We start from the raw sequence: 18429 nt of genomic DNA, 5'->3' as shown, positions 1-18429 counted from the left end.
CAAAGGTGTTCTCTAGAGAAAAATGATCACAATGGTGGAACAATGTTTGACTTGTGAACTATTTAATTAAAGGCTCATTTACAAACCCACACATTTCTGTTGGTCATTCTCACTTCCAGCTCACCTTTGTTGAGAGTGTAATATGAAGCCCATATGGCACATATGTTACCCTGTATTCCTCCTCCTATATTAGTCGTAGGTTTTTCACTCTGCTGCCCTAATTCATAGTCACACTGACAAATATTTAAGTAATAATAAATATAATTGGGTTAAATCACATTTTGTCATTGTTATGATGAAAGTTGTTCTGACCTTTAGATTTTACATTTATGGTTATCATAATATGTCCAAAGACAGGCAAGGCAAAACATATACTGTAAATGTGAATGGAAAATGTATTATTAGAATATATATAGTATATATAGTTGAAGGATTGCTATACATGTTTTTCAACTTTACAGTCACTGACAACAGTGTTTGGTTTCGTTATGTGAGTCATAATAAAGACTTTTTATATTTGTGAGTATGGTATATTGCCAATATAATAATAAAATCAATGAAATACATTGCCGTGACGCTTAAATCCTTTGACAGCATCATGTACTGTAACTATCTGGCGTTGTCCACGTGTAAACAGCGCCCTCTTCTGACCAGAGCAGGTAACACACAGTTTCCCACAATGCTGCTGCCGCACCAGCCCGGAAGTAAGACGTTTATTGACAATATGGCCGCGGAGCTGGGTTTGGATTTGGAGAAAACTGTAAATTGACAGCACTCACCGGGGCTGCGATTACAACTGATTCCCCCCTCAGGAGTGGACGGAACAGATGCATTTGAATGAAGGGACCCGCGAGTCCACGGGATGGTGTCAGTGAGCTGAGGAAACGTCCACAGTGTCAAACCCGTCATGTCGTTTTTCAAGAGGAAAGGTGAGGAAGCAACGTCAACGGTAGCTAGCAGCGGAGAGTCCGGCTGGGAGGAGACAGTGGTCCCTGATAACATGTAACTAACGTGGTCGGGACTGTGGCTGCGGGGAAATGAGCCACGGAAACAGTCGTGTGTGTGGAAACGAGTTACCGTGCAGCCGCTGCTCGCTGCAGTACCAGGGTTAGCTTAGCGGTGGCCTCTCTGTCCTCCCTGCCTTAACTCACCTAATGTTAGCCCGGGTCGCTATAAATCCACCGCAGAGGGCTGTCGGTGCACCACCTACAGCCATTACTGTAACTCTGTTTGCATAAAAGGATGCTTTAAATGCCAAAAACGTCCATTTAGCACTTTTATCTGCGATAGCCATCACTGGATACAAGTGGCAGGCTGTGCTAGCTAGCTAGCTTTATCGTTTCATGCTGCCTGAACCATCAAGAAACATGCACACAGGTAATACTGCCCGCTGTGTCTGAATCAAAGGTGTTACCCATCATGAAGAGAATGTGTGTAATAACGTCAGTCTTCATTTAGTAGCGGACATTAGTAAAACTGGTGAGCATCATCCAACGTTAGGAAGAAGGATGTGATTGATTTGGATCTGACTTTCAGCTGTGTCGTTATGAACCACAGCATGACCCTCAGACCCTCACAGGTTAGACTACCTAGTAAAAGATTGGTGTAATATCTGTTATATCCTTAACTGATCTGCACTGAGCTGCTGCAACCAGGCAGGCACACTGGTGGTGCCAAAAGCCTAATGGTTGAACTGTTAACCACTCATTATTAGGTGGAGTGGAGGAGAGAGAGAGAGAGAGAGAGAGAGAAGAGGGGATAGGTCCACAGGTTGGAGTCTATCCCATGGCCGCTGCAGCAAGGACTCAGCCTTGGTACATGGGGCGCTGCCAGGTGAGAGACCCAGGCGCACCAGTTTTAGCTAGTTCTAGCTAATAAATTGGCAACAAAGTGTAATTAAAGAAGATCTACATTGTTACTACGCCATCCCAACAAGAACGGCCCTTTCACTGAGCCAGGTTTCTTACAACAAGCCAGGTTTCATATCTCCTTGCTTTGGCAGAAAGAACACAGCTGCGATAACAGAGAGGCAGTGATTGTGAAATACATTTCTACAAGTCTGCTTGGGTTTATATTCTAGAAATCGACGCAGTAACTTCATCGACCTCACCGGCCCACGCTTGTTTGTCTTGAAGAGTCAGATTAGTGGTCTGTCCTCATAGCCTTCAGTCTCCAAAGCAGCTGACGCAGCAGGTCTTCAAAATGAGGAAATATTATACAGTGCACTTACAATGCTCTGAGCTGGGACAACTGACAGGAAGGAAGTGTGCTGGTACAGGCACGGCTGAAATCTCCAGGAAAAAGCTTTTACTGAAGAGAACGTTCTGCAATGAAATTATAGTGCTAATGTTATATTGTAATTAGGGGTGTGGAACAGGGAATTAGTCTTTTGTTTGTTGCACTTTGTTGATTTATTCATTGTTGTTGACTTTGATTATTTATCATACAACTTCTCTTTTATCCGTTTTATTCAGTTTGTTAATGTTCATATCAGGCCCACACTGTGCAGCATTAGTCAAAGGGCACTCATTGATGAGTCTGTATACTTTGCTGTCAATAAGAGCACGTTCCGGGCGCCTGGTTAGCTCACCTGGTAGAGCTGGCGACCATGTGCTGAGTCCTTGCTGCAGCGTCAGGGTTCGAATCCGACCTGTGGCCCTTTGCTGTGTGTCATCCTCTCTCTCTCTACCACCTTTCCTGTCTATCTTCAGCTGTCACTATCAGTTAAAAGGCAATAAAAGACCCAAAAAAAGAAAAATTAAAAATAAGAGCACGTTCTAACCCAAAATCACAATTTGCCTCAGGCTTTACAATCCGTACAGTGTAAGACACCCTCCGAATACACCTTTAACAGGGACAAAATGGAAGACTGTCTAAAAGAGAGTCCTCATGGTGCTCTGATTGATTATAATTTCTGCACACTGATGCTGCATTCCCAGTTTGCTTGTAATGCATCCAAAACACTGTTGTTTTAACAGAACATCCATTACAGCAACTCATCGTGGGCATCATGAATATTTATTTAGAGCAAAGACGTCTGGTGTTATTTGTACCACGTTTAACATGGGGACTTAAACGAGAGGAGGCGACTCTGACTCTTGGCGGACACACGCATTCACAAACATCTCTGTCCAAAAAGCCTCACTGAAAGAACATCTTCTGTACCGTCTGGCCAGGCCTTTCTGTCCATTTTGTAAGGTCAGTGCTTGAAATTGAGACTTAGCCTGACCGCTCTTTGCAGCAACAGCCTAATCTGAAGATATGAATGGTGAGTCACTCTGATGAGTGTTTACCACCATGTCTGCCACTGTGCACTCATTCCACTGCAGGCTACATATTTCATTTTGAATTTGACAGGTAGCCACAGAGCTTAGGAGTGCCGTCAAATAGTTGTAGTGGTAAATGGTTTTGCATTAGGCTGCATAATTTTAGCTCATCCATTAAGCTATGATATCATGTGTTTTTTTTCTTTAAACTTATAGGGTAAGCTGTCAGTCAACTCTAAACTGCTGATAGAACAAGGTTCCAAATCTTAGAAGGGACTCTTAATGCTGACGTCCAGTATGAAAGGGCTGAAAGGACTGAGGGGGCTTTCACATGTCTGAACACAGCTTCCCTATTTATCTGCTCATCTGTCAGCAGCAGCAGCAGGGAATTATTTGTTTGCGTAGCGTAGCTGTTTACAGTTGCTTTTCTAGTATATCAGTTTCCTCTCTGTCATTATGGAACTAGATAGTGCGTTCCAGTCTTTCCGGTGACACCACACCAACCCTTTACCTCACCCCTCAATGGATGTCGTGTGATTTAGAAAATTGTTGTGTTTTTTTTTTTTGCTGGCTGGTCTCGCCCTGTATTGTGAATCAAAATACTGTCCGCTTCTTTAGTTACAACCCCGCTCTCATCTTTCTCCCCACAGCCAAAAGCAAAGAACCTGAGAGAGTGACAGATGCTAAAGTCAATAGAGGTGAGTTCATCGGCACCTCTGTGTGGTTATGAAAATGTCACACACAATGTTGTGAATTGAAAAGGCTTTATTTATAGTGTGTGTAAAATGACAACGAAACACCTAGAGACAAGGGTGTGTTAATATCGATTGTTGTGATGCATTCGTTGACACTTTCAGATATATTAAAGATGTTTTTGCATGCGTGTGCTCTTAGAACTGAGATTAGTCTATGTAAGGAAGTGATTCAAGTAGCTCTTTGCTTACGTTAGCTCTTAATATGTTTGATATTTGCTGGTTGTATTGTCACAAGGACCAAGATTTTGACCTCAAGCTACTAAAGTGAAACACATGCAGCTCACAGTCAAACAAACACAGAGCAATCTGTCTTCTCACTCTCACACCCTGGGGCCTCTGCACACTAACTAACTGTGAGCCCTTTCAAGAACCTTCACTTAAAAGGCCTTTTCACACAAGTCACACTGATGTCATACATTCAGGCTACTCAGAACTTTGTTATCATTATACTCTTTTATTTATTTATTTTTCCTTCTTTTTCCCCCCTAATGCCTAATTTTCTGTTCTCCATTCTCCACTCACAGCTCCAACCAGCCCTCACTCTCCAGCATTAGGACTGAGGAACCACCATGCCATCCAGGAAGCTGCCGGGCCCAGCCATGTGGCCATCAACGCCATCTCTGCCAACATGGACTCCTTTGCCCGCGGTCGTACCGCCATCCTCAAGAAACAGCCAAGCCACATGGAGGCTGCGCACTTTGGAGATCTTGGTAAATAGCATTCATTCATGTGTTTGTATGTTGTTTTCAATGAAAACATATAAAGGCCCAGCCAAACCATATTCATTTGAATTATCTTCTGAAACATAATTAAAGAGTTGGTGTTATAGATGGAAAATTTGGGGTATAAAGTATATAAGAAACATGATTCACTGGTCTGTGACATGTCAACCAAGTTGGGAGTGATAGCAGGTTACAGTCATTTGCACATTTGGACCACCTTACTTTACAGTAATTGTAAACCATACAAAACAGAGGGGAAAACAAACAAGGTAAAGGAGTAGGGCTGCGAGTAATGATTATTTTAATCAAAATTTGCCGATTTCAGTTTCACTTTTTTACGTCTATAAAATGTCCGAAAATATTGAAAAATGCCCTTTATAATTTACTAAAATCTCTCTCCCCTGATATTCATGTTTCTCTCTACTATTACTATCAAAATGAAGTTGCTGATTAATTGTTTCCTAATTGATTAATTTGCTAATAGTTGCTACTCTAGAGAGAAGGAGGATGTCAGATTTATTAAAACCAAATATAACAGTAGGTAAAGGAGAATAATAGAATCGCAGAGTCTGTAAATATTTTAATCACAGCCTTATTGCAGGGTAATAATAGAATGCAACATACTTGATGCAAAGAAAATTAATAAAATGTAAACATTATTTACGTTCGCAAATTAACAATATTAGAACTTGTGAACATGTCCTGTTTAACCTTATGGGGATGAGTAGGTTTTTCATAGTGATGTGCAGTAGCTACACTATGCCATCACTCACATAACTTAAACAGCAGACTGCCTTGTGCAAGTAGGAAACACTCCCTCATTAATCCTGTGCGAGGCACTCACACGACCTCATACATCAGTTTTGACAGGCACCCAAACACACCAAGGCCTGTCAGGATAACATTGGCCTCACAGCTCCTCCCTTTTATCAGAAGTACTCATTCTAGTTTCTGAGTATATATGCTGGATGCCATGACAGGAGGAAGTGAATGTGTATTGTGGCCGACATGATGAATGACAGCAGCGAGGGAAACTGCACGAGCAAGTTGTCCAAAGAATAGCTGGGTTGAGTCGGTTGCAGGTGGAGGAACCTGTGCCACCGCCCGGACAACAACACCTGAATGAAACACGCCAAAGACGCGCCAAAGATTTCTCGGCTGTGGTTTCAAATAAAAGGAAGACAGAAGAAGGAAGTGAGGGCGAAGGATTACAAGAGGCGAGGTGGGGTATTTTCCCTCAAGGCTTGTTGGCCAAACCTGGAGCTGAGAGTGAAAGCAGTATCAGACCTAGTAGGAGTTGACTGGCAGCGAGAACCCTAATGTTGAACATGATCATGTGATTTGCCTTCTCTTTTTTCTTTTGACAGCAGTTCAAAGAGCATAGGGCGGATGTAGCACATGTTAGAGGCCATTGTATCAGACTTTGAATGGCTCTGAAAGGGTATGTAAATGAGGCTTTTTCATCTGATGCAGAAACGGGTGCTGCCCTGGTTGTTGTTAACAGCTTTCAATATGAAGGTGGGCTTCACTGTGTGATCTTAAGGAATCTGAAGACCTGATTGATAAGCAGCTCATACTGGGTGACACCTCTTGAAGAATTCTTTTGTTTTCAAAGGACAAACATAACACCAGGAAGCCTCAGCCCACGCTTCAGTCTAACTACAGCTGATGTGCTCTGATTCATAATCATAATTCATAAGCTCCCTTGTTTGTTTTGTTTTCTGTGAGTCTGTGTCTGTGTTTGTGCTTGCGGTTCCCCAGGATAGTGGATGTTATTCAAACAGACAGACTATTTGAGACATTTTGAAGTCAATTACTATGGCATCCCTACAGGAATTTTTTCAGTGTTCAGATGTTGCTAGAGTTTGGAGACTGTCAAAGGTTTCTATCTTCAGTCTTCTTCTTCACAGTCATTGCTGACCACTTCCTACACGCATGAATGACAGGATGGACAGGACACACAGATGTTGTTGACGTGTGGTTCTGAAGTTTGTTTGGGTTAAATCATGTGTGAAATTGCATAGTCTAAGGCCACTTTTAGACAGATAGAGAGCTGGAAATTCACAAGACTTCAAAACAAACATCCGGGAGTTTAAATTCAGCTCACGTCAGCCTTCAGCCTGGACCAAATTTTCTGTTGAAATGGGAGAGCAGAAGACTGAAAATCCACTTTTTATCTTTCACTTCATGTTTTATCTTCCTTCCAGGTTGAAAGTTGAATGCTGTAAATAATAGAAAGTGAACTGCTCAGTCTGTTATTAAAGTCAAATACTTTTGTGCGCTTCAAGGCACAAAGTTTTTTTTCTCACAGTTTAAGGACAGCTTTCTGTTTTATAATGAAATCATTCTTTTAAATTGAGATACATCATATTAAATTACATAAGGCTGATGGTGTTTGATACATGCAGGGTTAATACAATATTTAAAATTCTTTACATTGCTTTACTTTCAAATGTAGAATTGGACATAATGTCTCAAAAGTTTTTTTTCTCATTTCTGAATTATCCTGTTGTTTGAAATACGCTGATGTCATGCTGTTGTTACGCTGTTTCTGTTGTCACTGTCTAAAAGCCTGTAGTTACCTCTGCTTAGTTGATTGCTGAACTGTGTGTGCATTTGTATGTTCCAGGTCATTCCAGTGTGAACTATCAGCCCCAAGAGACCCGCTCTCGGCTGTCGAAGACAGTGGACCATGTCCTGCGGGATAACGTGGCGATACCCCACTATATGCATTTCATGGAACTACGGGGTGCTGACCATCTGGTTCGGTTCTGGTTGGAGGCTGAGAGTTTCCGCTCTACCAGCTGGTCACGGGTCCGAGCGCACAGCCTAAACTCTGTTAAACACAGCTCGTTGGCCGAGCCCGTCCCTGCCTCCGCAGACAGCTCAGAGCTCCGGGAGCTCGCCCAGTACACGGCCAATGCCCTCGCCCGGGACAGTAGCAGTGAGAGCCCTACAGTGCAGTCGGAGCAGCGGGACTCCTCCAGCACAGAAGCAGGCCTGAGACCCGGCACTCCTCGAGCAGAAACCCCAAACAGGCAGGCACCCTCCAGGACAGGGACTCCCTACAAGGTGCAGTCAAACAGCACCCTGCGAGACCTCTCGGACAAACTCATGAAAAGTGAGTCACCTTCAAACAACCCTTTCTCTTTGAACGTACTGCTAAATTCATTCAGCTGTTTGAAATTCAGAAAGTGACTTTTTTTCTTTACACTGATGGGCAACGCATCACCTCAGTTAAAGGGGAACTTGGCAACTTTTTCAGCTTAATAAACCCGTTTAGAAATCATTTGGATGGTTAAATGGCCTGTTCCGGTGAAAATTGGGTGACCCCCCGCCCCCCCCCCCCCCCCCCCCCGCCAGGGAATTGTTGCCTGGGGATGGTGGAGAAACTTTTTTTTTTGGCTGCTGTTTTCTCTTAGCTTTCTGTTCTTCACTTCTTGAGCCTCTGAAAAATATTCCTCACCAGTGACCTGAAAATATTTGGTCAAATAAAGTGAGACTGATGACACTATTCCAGTCTGATGCTACTGTGTATGTGTTGCAGTCCGACTTTGTGATTCACAGTTGTCTTTTGCAGTTTTTTTACAAGACTTTTTCATTTGTACGTTGAAGGGTTTATTGGGCTGCTGTAGCTGTCCCTGCTGTCCATACTGTTTGCCTAGTTGTCTGGCTGACGGCAGAGGGATTCTAATATCCTTCTTCAGCTGAACGAGGCCAGAAAAACGTCACTCCTATGTGCCTTGTAACATCACTGGATCAACAGCTGTTTTGTGTATTTCAGGTATAGAGAAAGATGCAGTTACCATCTTCACCAAGTACATCTCTCCAGACGCTGTGAGGCCCATCCCCATCACAGAACAAATCAGAAACGACATCGTTGGTAATTTTATTATCTTTTCTTATTTATCATTGCATCTTTAAAAATCAGACAACATATTTCATGTACATAAGTCATCCATCTTTGAATGATTTTCCCTAGTACATTAACGCTCCCGTCTTTCCTCTGTGCAGCTAAGATATGTGGAGAGGATGGCATGGTGGACCCAAACTGCTTTGTCATTGCACAGTCGGTGGTCCTCACCATCTTGGAGCAACAGTGAGTTTCTGTCTATTCATTTTCTAGAGAAGTTAATACTCACACGCCGACGTTTCCCCACCACCATGTTTTGACACTAAGATTAAAGTGCAACTAGTGTCCTTTTGTCATTTTACCACCTTGACATCCACAGTAGCGGCTGTTATTCATCTCCCACTTGCTATTTCATTTCCAGGCACTTTAGTGAATTCCTGCGGAGCCATCATTTTTGTAAATACCAGATTGAAGTGTTGACTAGTGGCTCCGTGTTCCTGGCTGACATCTTGTTCTGTGAGTCAGCTCTCTTCTACTTCTCTGAGGTGAGTGTTTTCCCAAAACATGATTGATGTCTCATTATAAACCCATTTCTACACCGATGCTATTAAACCTTTTTTTCTTCCTTTCACATACAAATTGTGGCTCTCCTTAACTCTTCATTATACACTGGTCCTCTCTTGCTACTACTGCAAAATAGGTTCTAGGTTTGTTTGTTTATATTTTCTAGAGGGAAATTCGATTGTCACAGCTGCAATAAATTGAGGACACAGTAAACATAAAACAACACACAAAAAAGCCTATGGATGCTTCCTTTATAATCTCCCAACCTGTTGCAAAAATTACAGTTTACACCAGAACTCAAGATGGCTAAAGGTTGTCAGAGTAAACATTTATAACAGATTTTCTTGGTCCGCATATACACAGGACATACAGTAAATCTTCAAACCTGTGCTCTCTCTATGTCCTTCCCTGCAGTACATGGAAAAGGAGGAGGCGATGAATGTACTGCAGTTCTGGCTGGCGGCAGACAACTTCCAGAACCAGCTTGCAGCTAAAAAGGGCCAGTATGACGGCCAGGAGGCTCAAAATGATGCCATGATCCTCTACGACAAGTATGACTTCTCTCAGCTTCTTTGCAATCCTCCAAAACCCCCAAGTCTTTTTTTTTTCTGTGTAAAGAATGGATTTGACTTGATACTTAGAAGTTGCCACTATCTAAAAATCGTCAAGTCTACTCAGTCTCAGAATATATCTTTTCTTATAAAAGTAACATCCCCAGTGAGTTTGACAGTTTCACCCAGTGATACTGTTTTACCTATATCGACCATTTTCTTGGAATTATTAGAGGTAAATGGTTTTGCTTTATTTTTATCTCTGTGAAATTATTCCTTTCCCTTACACAACTTCCCATTTCAGTTTAATGTTTCAGTTATAAATAACATAAGTTTGCCAGTAGTCTGTGTTTCACAAAGGTCCAGTATAACAAAGCAGGATCACTTTCACCGAGGTAGTTCACTATGGTAACCTATGCTGCGCGGCTAAAGGGCTGTCCACACCAAGAAAAATAACTATAATGACCAAGCACGCACTGCGCACTCCAGCTGTGTCTACAGCTTAATGGGGAAATGGATAAAGTTACTGATGAGCTGTTACTGCTGGATGTTGTGCAGAGAAACAAAAGGAAAACCAGAAAGATATGGGTTCACACTGTTCTTCAAAGACAAGAAGAGATAGGAAAATCCAACACAAGACAAATGTTATTCGCACCCTGATTTAAAAAAAAGAGGACATCATTAAAGATCTATTAAGTAACAATATCGTTCATCAAATCGCTCTGAAAGTGATCCCAACGATAACGTTCGCCGTTGCAGTGTGGCCATCCACTTGAGTTATAATGATTTTAAAAAAGATATATTTATCAGTATTCGTTCTTGGTTAAAGAGTATGTAAATCAAACCACTGACCAATCAGAGCACTGGAACAGTCTTCATTCCTACAGGATTCCAACATGGACAAAAGAGCTTACATTCACATCACACATCACTGCAGAATAAGATGACGTGACTTTGTGATGATAATTTGAAATAAAAATCATACCCTCGGTTGTCTTTAATGAAAAGTAACCCACACTGTTAATTAGCTGCCATTATTATAAATGCGGACAGACCTTATCAGGCATTAACTTCTTATCTCCCCCTCTCTGCTTCGGCAGCAGAAACAGTCGTACATTACTTTTATCTCTATCGTGTACCTCGCATATTCATAATGGATTGTTCATCATCTAACAAAGGAATACTCATTTTATACAAAAGACCCAGTTGTTTATAGCCTTAGCCCTACTTTTTGAATATTCGGAAATCATTTCTACAGCTTCTTATTCTATTCTGACATATATGAACATGCTCGTAGCTGAACAGGAACAGTTAAAAGTTAATAATCAGCTCTGTGATAGACTCAGTGAAGCAGGGAACTCAAAGAGAGCATAATAATTCATTAATGCCACCTTTTCTGGATATAGTCCTACCTGCTTCATCTCCTTTTTAAAGTTTCCCAGTACCAAGCAACATCTCTATATGGAGCAGCAGCCATACAGCCTCATTTTAAGATACTTCAGTAACATTCTCAAGGTTTCTTCTGTATTTCATTTGAGTTTTCATTCAAATCTTAATATAGTTGCCTTCATCTGATTGTTCATCGCTCTATTTCCTCTCCAGGTATTTCTCACTCCAGGCCACCAACCCTCTGGGCTTTGGCGACTCTGTGCGGATGGAGATAGAGTCGAATATCTGCCGAGAGGGAGGGCCACTCCCGGACTGTTTCACCACTCCACTCAGACAGGCCTGGACGACCATGGAGAAGGTCAGATTCTCAAATGGCCGCACACCAAGGGCTCATCATTTTCACTATGGGTCTCCTCTTATGCTCTTTTACTGTGGTCGGAAATAGAGAATGTTCAGATATGTAAAATAAAGCACCCTGAAACAGAAATGGAAAAACTCTTGCCCTTTAAAACATTTAATTAGATATTTTTTTTAGGATCCTACTAAAGGTTTTGTGTTGTAAGTCACTGACCACTGACTGACTTGTCCTGTTATACTACATACAAATGTACCTGCTTTAAGTTAATGAGATGAAAGCTGAATGCTGTTGTTAGCGCATAAAGGTCACTAACAAACCTTTGTAACCTTTGCCCAGAAATATTTCAAGGAGCTCATTATTCCCTAACAGAGTTCTCTGTATTTTGCATTTGTTCAGGTCTACATGCCAGGCTTCCTGTCTAGCAACCTTTACTACAAATACCTGAGTGACCTCATCAACTCGGTGCGGGCAGATGAGTTTGTGAATGTCAGCACTCCAGGTCAGGGCGGGCCCGCGGACAACGATCGTACAAGTTCAAATGCCAGCGAGGTCTCCCAGTCTCAGGTGAACCACGACTTTAACCCACATCTTCAGCCCCTGTGGGGATGTTCTCCTGTCTGCTGACATTTAGACCTGTTCCGCTTCGTTACATGAATAATGAAGATATATAATGCCAAAGGGTTGTGATCATTCCTGTCTTTTAGTTGTCTTCATAGAAAAGAAATAACAAATGTTACCTGTAACACTGTCAAACATGTCACTACAGCATGGTTCCAGAAAGGCAGCCATCAAGATTCTGAAAAACTTTGACGAGGCGATCACGGTGGACGTTGCCAGCCTGGACCCTGAGTCTTTGTACCAGCGGCCGTACGCTGGGTGAGTGTTGTGCGACTAATGTTCCTTTACTTTCACATGGGTACAGACGGACGTTTCTTTCTCTTTTATGAAATAAATGGAAACCAGTGGCTGCCTTAAGTATCAGAAATTAGTCTAAACCTACTGGTGTTTTAAAAATGTTACAGTATGTGATTTATATCTGGGGGTTAAACTACCACTCTGGCTTTAAAAATTTTTTTCAATACTCTCTTTAAAATGTACTTTTCACATGTTTGCTGTTATCTAATTTATCTTTTGGTAAATTCCCATCGAGTTCCCTTGTTGTATTTTACGTTGATGTTTCTCTCCTTTTGCGTTCCTTTTATTGCCTCACACTGTCGTTTGGATCGGATGTATCTGTTCTGTTTTTATTGACTCCCTCGTCAAGTGTTTTATGAGCGTGCTTTGAAAAATTCTGTACAAAGATAATTCAAGAGAATGTTATTGAAAGACAATTTGAATTGTAGTTACCGAACGGACACACGCACACAGCGGTGTTTGATGTGGTGTGTGTGCCTGAGGCTCAGTTTTGTCCCATTTGCAGTACATTTTCATTTACAGTCTGCTGTCTTCCGTTGTCTCCTCTCCTCCGTCCCCTCAGAAAGATGACGTTTGGCAAGGTGAATGAGATGGGCCAGTTTATCAGGGAGGCAGAGCCAGAGCCAGACGTGAAGAAATCCAAAGGCATGATATACTCACACTTGTCTCTTTCTCTCTCTTCTACCTGTTAGGCGCTCTCTGTCTCATGATGTTCTTTGCCCTCACTCTGTCATATTTTAACTCATTTCTCCTTGCAGTGAAAAACATCTACTCTGTGCCCATGAATATAAACCTCATCTTGTGGCTGCTCCCATTCTCCTCACAGCTCAAAGCCTTTTAAAATATTTAAGAGCCATTCCCTTTTGGAAGAAGAAAAGCTTCCACTACTCTTTAGATATAACAACATACTAAATCTAAGAGTGCTTTCTCTCGGACTAGACTATGTCAGGATTAACTCACCTTGAGAAAGTCAAATTATCCTGCAGTTTAAAGCACTTTATTTGTTCAGATTAATTCATGAATTTGTGCTCACTGATGCAGTCACTTTGCCTCACTCAGCCTTCCGTATTTTCTCATTTAGGTTCCATGTTTTCTCAAGCAATGAAGAAATGGGTCCAAGGCAACTCGGATGAGGTGAGGCCACAAGGTGTTAAAATATTCATAAATGATTCAGTGGTCTGAGGCCCATCGCAAGGCCCTTGATCAAATTCACTGATTTGATGAAGAATATCAATAAAAGTCTGCTGTGAAATCTCTTATTGTTGTGTCTCTTTCCCTCAGGCCCAGGAGGAGATGGCATGGCAGATTGCCAAGATGATTGTCAACGACGTCGTCCACCAGTCAAACCATGACAGCCCTGGCAAGGCCACCAAGGTACAAAACGTCCCTCAGTAGTCTCTCTCCTGTGTGGCGATGTGTGGAATCACTGCAGGTCTTCTCTAAGTGTTTTCTTTTGTCTGTCTGCAGTTATGACCCCACTGAGGAACCAAAGGACTGTCACTCCCTGCAGACGCTGGCCAAGCCAGTGACAAACTGTACACAGGGTTCACCCTACAATGAACTGCATTACTCTGAGAACGAACAAGGCATTTTATCAGCTCCCCAACCACCTTGTGTGTGTGTGTGTGTGTGTGTGTATGTATGTATGTGGCTGTGAGCTTGGGTGAGTGATTGTTCACGCATGGGCTAATGGAAAAAGTTGAAGTACATCATTGTTCCAATCTTCCAACTCCATAACACTATAAAGGTACATTTGTAGTCACCAAAAGCAAAGCAAAGCCCAGAGCTTGCTTCAGACTGGAGGAAGACACTCCTGGTGAAGGAAACGGTCAACATGATGCTGGAGGAAGGAGCAACATGTCAGTCGATCACTGAGTCGCTGTAGCCATACTGTCTGAAAAATGTCTTATCCCGGACCTATGGAGGAGGTGATAAAGACTAAACTAACCGCACTCCCTCATGAAACACCTCCCCACACCTTTTATAACCATTCCTTGTTTTTAGATGAAATTCTCTCTTAAAGGTCGGCCACTTAAGGCTTAAGCAGATCAAAATCAGCGTTGTACAGTTTTTGCATACGCTTCCCTCAGCCTGCCTGGAGTAGTTTTGTCTGCTGTTCACTGATGTGAGCCGTCCTTCGTTGGCTGTTTTACGTACTGTAGACCATCTGGAAATGCAACAATGAAACAGAAGAAAAGCTGATTCAGTTCTTGAACTGTCTGACCTCCTATATGAACCTCCTGGCACCTTTACAGAGCGTAGAAGAAGAAATACTCCCCTAATGGACTTAAGTGCTCCAGTTGTGTTGGAAAACTCCATGTCCTAAATGTTCTATATATATATATATATATATAAATATATGTAGATTTCTGGTTTACCCCATATATTAATGTTAGTCCTTTTTTATGGTGGTCGCTGTTTTTTTTTAAATGCATCACTGAAACAACTGTCAGTGATGACCGGACTGTTCAACTGGAAAGTGTGCTCAGTGAATTAAACTTTTTTTTTTTTTTATTTGAGCCTTACCATGATGTAGAAAAGAACCAGAAAAGACTCTTGGTACTATGTACCACTAATGTTTTCTGACATGTACGTGTACTTAATCTATAATATATTTAAATTGTGTTTGATTGAAATACATATATTATGAAATGTTTTTGTCTGTCCTCATTTTTTTTTTTTCCTTCTTTAACATATTTTAGCTAAAGTGTTTGTAAGAATTTGCGCTTTTTAGCCCGCTGCAGGCTGTAGTTATTTTGATACAGAAAAATGTCTTGTTTTACAGGCACATTGGTTTTTATCATCAATAAAGTGTGGGAAAGTGACAAGCCTAGCGCCAACAGCTTTAGGGTGGACTATTATCACCTCTGACCAGGTGGGGGCGATGTTGACTGTATTGCTGTGTTAGGGTAAAAGAGAAAAATTGATGACACTATATTATTTTCTGACATTAGAATAAGTACAGGTACAAAAATGATAAAGTACAGTTCAACCTAAAGGGCTCAAAGTCACCTCCAGTACAGTATAAAGCATTTAAGATGTTCATCTCCAGCTGTCAGTGTCGTAGTGACCTCTCCCTGTGTGCAGTAGTAACCACAGCGGTGCAGTATAATAGCAGCTCTGTGCGTATTGTTCACAATAACCGGATTTGAATTGTAGTGAATTTAATTCCATTGTGTGTATTTTAAAGATACAGCTATCCTGCTCCTGAGGCTAATCAGTGTGATAACTATTTTACTTACGAACTGGTTAAATGGCAACGTGCTGTTTCACAGTGCTGCTGCATACTACTGAAGCTTCACGAGCTCATTGTGGTTTCCAGACCGAGGCTACCTGCACGTGCAGAGGCAACGCCCACCTCAATACGAAGGGACAGTCCTCGTCCTGAGCTCTGATTGGCTATCGTTTGTTACAATAACACAGACCTGTATCTGTGCAACAATAAATACAACAACAGTCACTTTGTCTGTACATGTCGATGCTGGGAAGTGTTTTGTTTTGGGGGAGAAAAAAATTTCACTGAGATTAAAAAGTGTTCAAAGAATAATTCCATATACTGTTTTTATTACAATCATCGCTGTCTTTATGAAAGCCGTATCGGTGCTCATAACACTGTGCATTAACAAAGTGACAAAGTGCACTAGTACCCGCGGACAGACGCCTTTCTGTCAAGTTGAAAAAACTATGCAAAACACCGGAAAATGGAGTTTTTGCCTTCAGAATAAAAGTAAACAAAGGAGTCTCAAAGGATTTGCGACCACAGGCACAAACAAAAACATATTTCCCACCAATGGTAAAGTCACTTTATGTGTTGGCCGTGTTGTTGTGGGTGTGCGCCAAAAATCTGCCACCTGGATAATGTTTACATCCACTTTTTCAACCTGTTTTAACCTGCTGATGTTGATAGGCTAGGGTGTATTCACACACCATGCTAAATTATTTGATATGATCTATAAATTGTCATGGGATAATTAGGTAGGTTTTAATTAAATATGGTATCTGACATATCCCAGTTGTGGCCATATATACTGTCAATAGTTGTAACCCACACCTCCCACTTTCTCCTTCCTCATACGGCACAGAATGACAGTGATCAGTCAACCTGAGTCGAACAGAACCGGATGATGGCCACATCTGGTCCACACTGTCCCAATGAGGCCAGTTGTTCCTGTTGATTGAGTATGTAGTTGTATATCCATATGTGGTACACTGTGAATGAGACGTGTGGCCCAATGAGACATTACAGAACATATGAATTACATTTTAAAGGGTTACTTCAGCAGTCTAGTATTGCACTTTCACAAGGTGTGGGGACTCACAATAGACACATTAAAACAAAAGAATCAGAATAGAAGCAGCATATCCTGACTTTAAATCCCTTTTTGGGCTATGGGTCAAGCCCCAGAACACTGGATTCTTAATTCCCCATAATGCAACCAATACAGTATACTACAATCAGCCCATATTCCATTTTTAAAAATGTTAAATTATGAAACTTTTTTGAATGATGCTCTATATATTAACTCATGAGAGGCAGTACAGGTCTGACATATAAGGCGTATCTCATACAAGTGCTCCACTTTGTGGCGGACCTGGCAGGAGAAAAAACGTGTTGAGTAAAGAAGAGAAACAATATTTTTTATGGAACTCAAATTTTTGTGACTGCATCCAGTTTTAGTATAAGGTGCAGTTTCAGTGTTTGATGTTGAAGTAATGCAAAAAAGATAAAATCCAACTGACCACCATTTTACAATCATTTATGTGTAAAATCGGTGTAGTATCCCTTTAGTTATACATATTTAAATGTATTCTTTGTGTTGCTGTGAAGCCTCTGGGACACACACCCTCAAATCTCGCAGATTCTTACGGAATCTAACTTTGAAAATCCCACCCGGAAGTCGTATTAACCGCAGTGAGCTTGACGCTGTCCAGACGCGCTCTCTTTCTGAGACGCAAAGTGCGCTGCCGTCCGTGTTGAGGCAGAGCAAGTGCCTTGAGAGGAGCGGAGGACACCAGCGGCTCCAGGACATGTTTGTGTTTGTGTTTGTGTCTCTGAGTGAAAGTGCTCTGCTATGACAACTGCGCATCCACTTCTGGGTGTGACAAACATCTTGTGCGTGTGTGTCACATTTGGGCATTTTTCCAGGCGGAGTGAAGGCACGGATGACTTGACTTTATTGTGTCACCATCACTCCTCCTGCTGATGTGTTTTGGACGTTTTCTTAGTGTTTTTTTCCCCCTGTCCAGCCCCAGATGTTCTGGACACACACACATGCATACACACACACACACGCACACGGGGCTGCTGCTGCGGATGTCCAGTGATTTGTTTGCTGATGTAGTGCTGCTGGTCAGCGGCTGAAGTTGAAGTCTTGAAGGCGTGAGCTCCAAATGCATTCGCTCCTGGGCCGGGAGAAGAAAGAAGAAGAAGTCGGGTTTGGGATCGATCTGGGTCTGTCTCCGGGCTTTCTGCCCCAAGCTGCCACCATGTTCAGCTGTGTGGGCTGCTTCTGGGTGCTCCTCTCCTCCGCTCTGGTCGCCGTCTGCAGTTTCAGCTTCATATCTCCTGCCTGGATTGTTAAGGACCAGCTGAGGAACAGCCACCAGCACCCGCACCACCACGCCAACACCAAGGACTCCGTGAGCTTCGGCTTGCTGTGGCACTGCTCGGAGTCTCTGGATCACATGTACCGATGCTACACCTTCGGGGGACTGGGCAAATTCGCAGAGATCCCCTCCAGCTCCTGGCAGGTAGTTAACCATACACACCCATCCCATGTCCGTCACAGGTGGATGGATGAGAGCATGTGGGGCATCAAGTGGGTAGGGCATGGCATGTACAGTGGGATCCAGGAAAGAGTGGGTAGCAGGACAACAGTCTTATTGGAGCAAAAATGAATATATATATATATATTAGTGCCCTTAATCAGGGACATTATAACTGACTCATGATAATTACTCTTGGTTAGAGAGAAGCAATTTATTTAAATTTTTAACTTAAAATATACTTAAAATGACTTGTTATGTTGCAGATTTAACAATATATATATATATAT

General features: G+C 42.1%; 2 protein-coding genes across 2 annotated transcripts in view; both read left to right on the top strand.

The window, feature by feature from the left end:
• The first annotated feature begins 704 nt into the window (after positions 1 to 704).
• akap10 (A kinase (PRKA) anchor protein 10) lies at positions 705 to 15029 on the top strand. Its single transcript, XM_035667068.1, has 15 exons — positions 705 to 929; positions 3917 to 3964; positions 4546 to 4731; positions 7373 to 7864; positions 8528 to 8626; positions 8758 to 8842; positions 9018 to 9141; positions 9575 to 9711; positions 11314 to 11458; positions 11855 to 12022; positions 12225 to 12334; positions 12936 to 13018; positions 13455 to 13507; positions 13655 to 13747; positions 13841 to 15029. Exons 1-15 carry the CDS (start codon positions 908 to 910, stop codon positions 13844 to 13846), a joined length of 1851 nt encoding a protein of 616 aa, XP_035522961.1. The 5' UTR covers positions 705 to 907; the 3' UTR covers positions 13847 to 15029.
• Positions 15030 to 17384: 2355 nt separating this feature from the next.
• Positions 17385 to 18429, top strand: part of LOC118331194 (transmembrane protein 211) — a 96537-nt gene continuing 95492 nt past the window's right edge. Inside the window, exon 1 of the mRNA XM_035665986.1 lies at positions 17385 to 18124. Within this exon, the coding sequence (XP_035521879.1) occupies positions 17765 to 18124 (360 nt within the window). The 5' untranslated portion in view covers positions 17385 to 17764. The remainder of the gene's footprint in view (positions 18125 to 18429) is intronic.

This window comes from Morone saxatilis, unplaced genomic scaffold, assembly GCF_004916995.1.
Source record: "Morone saxatilis isolate NCDOM2014 unplaced genomic scaffold, NCSU_SB_2.0 Contig20, whole genome shotgun sequence".
NCBI lineage: Eukaryota > Metazoa > Chordata > Actinopteri > Moronidae > Morone > Morone saxatilis.
This window is presented reverse-complemented; position numbering and strand designations above follow the sequence as displayed.

Coding starts and splice junctions, on each gene's coding strand:
- akap10 (XM_035667068.1), top strand. CDS start 908: ATGTCGTTTTTCAAGAGGAAAG. Junction 3,965..4,545: donor AGATGCTAAAGTCAATAGAG/GTGAGTTCATCG, acceptor CTCCACTCACAG/CTCCAACCAGCCCTCACTCT. Junction 4,732..7,372: donor TGCGCACTTTGGAGATCTTG/GTAAATAGCATT, acceptor TGTATGTTCCAG/GTCATTCCAGTGTGAACTAT.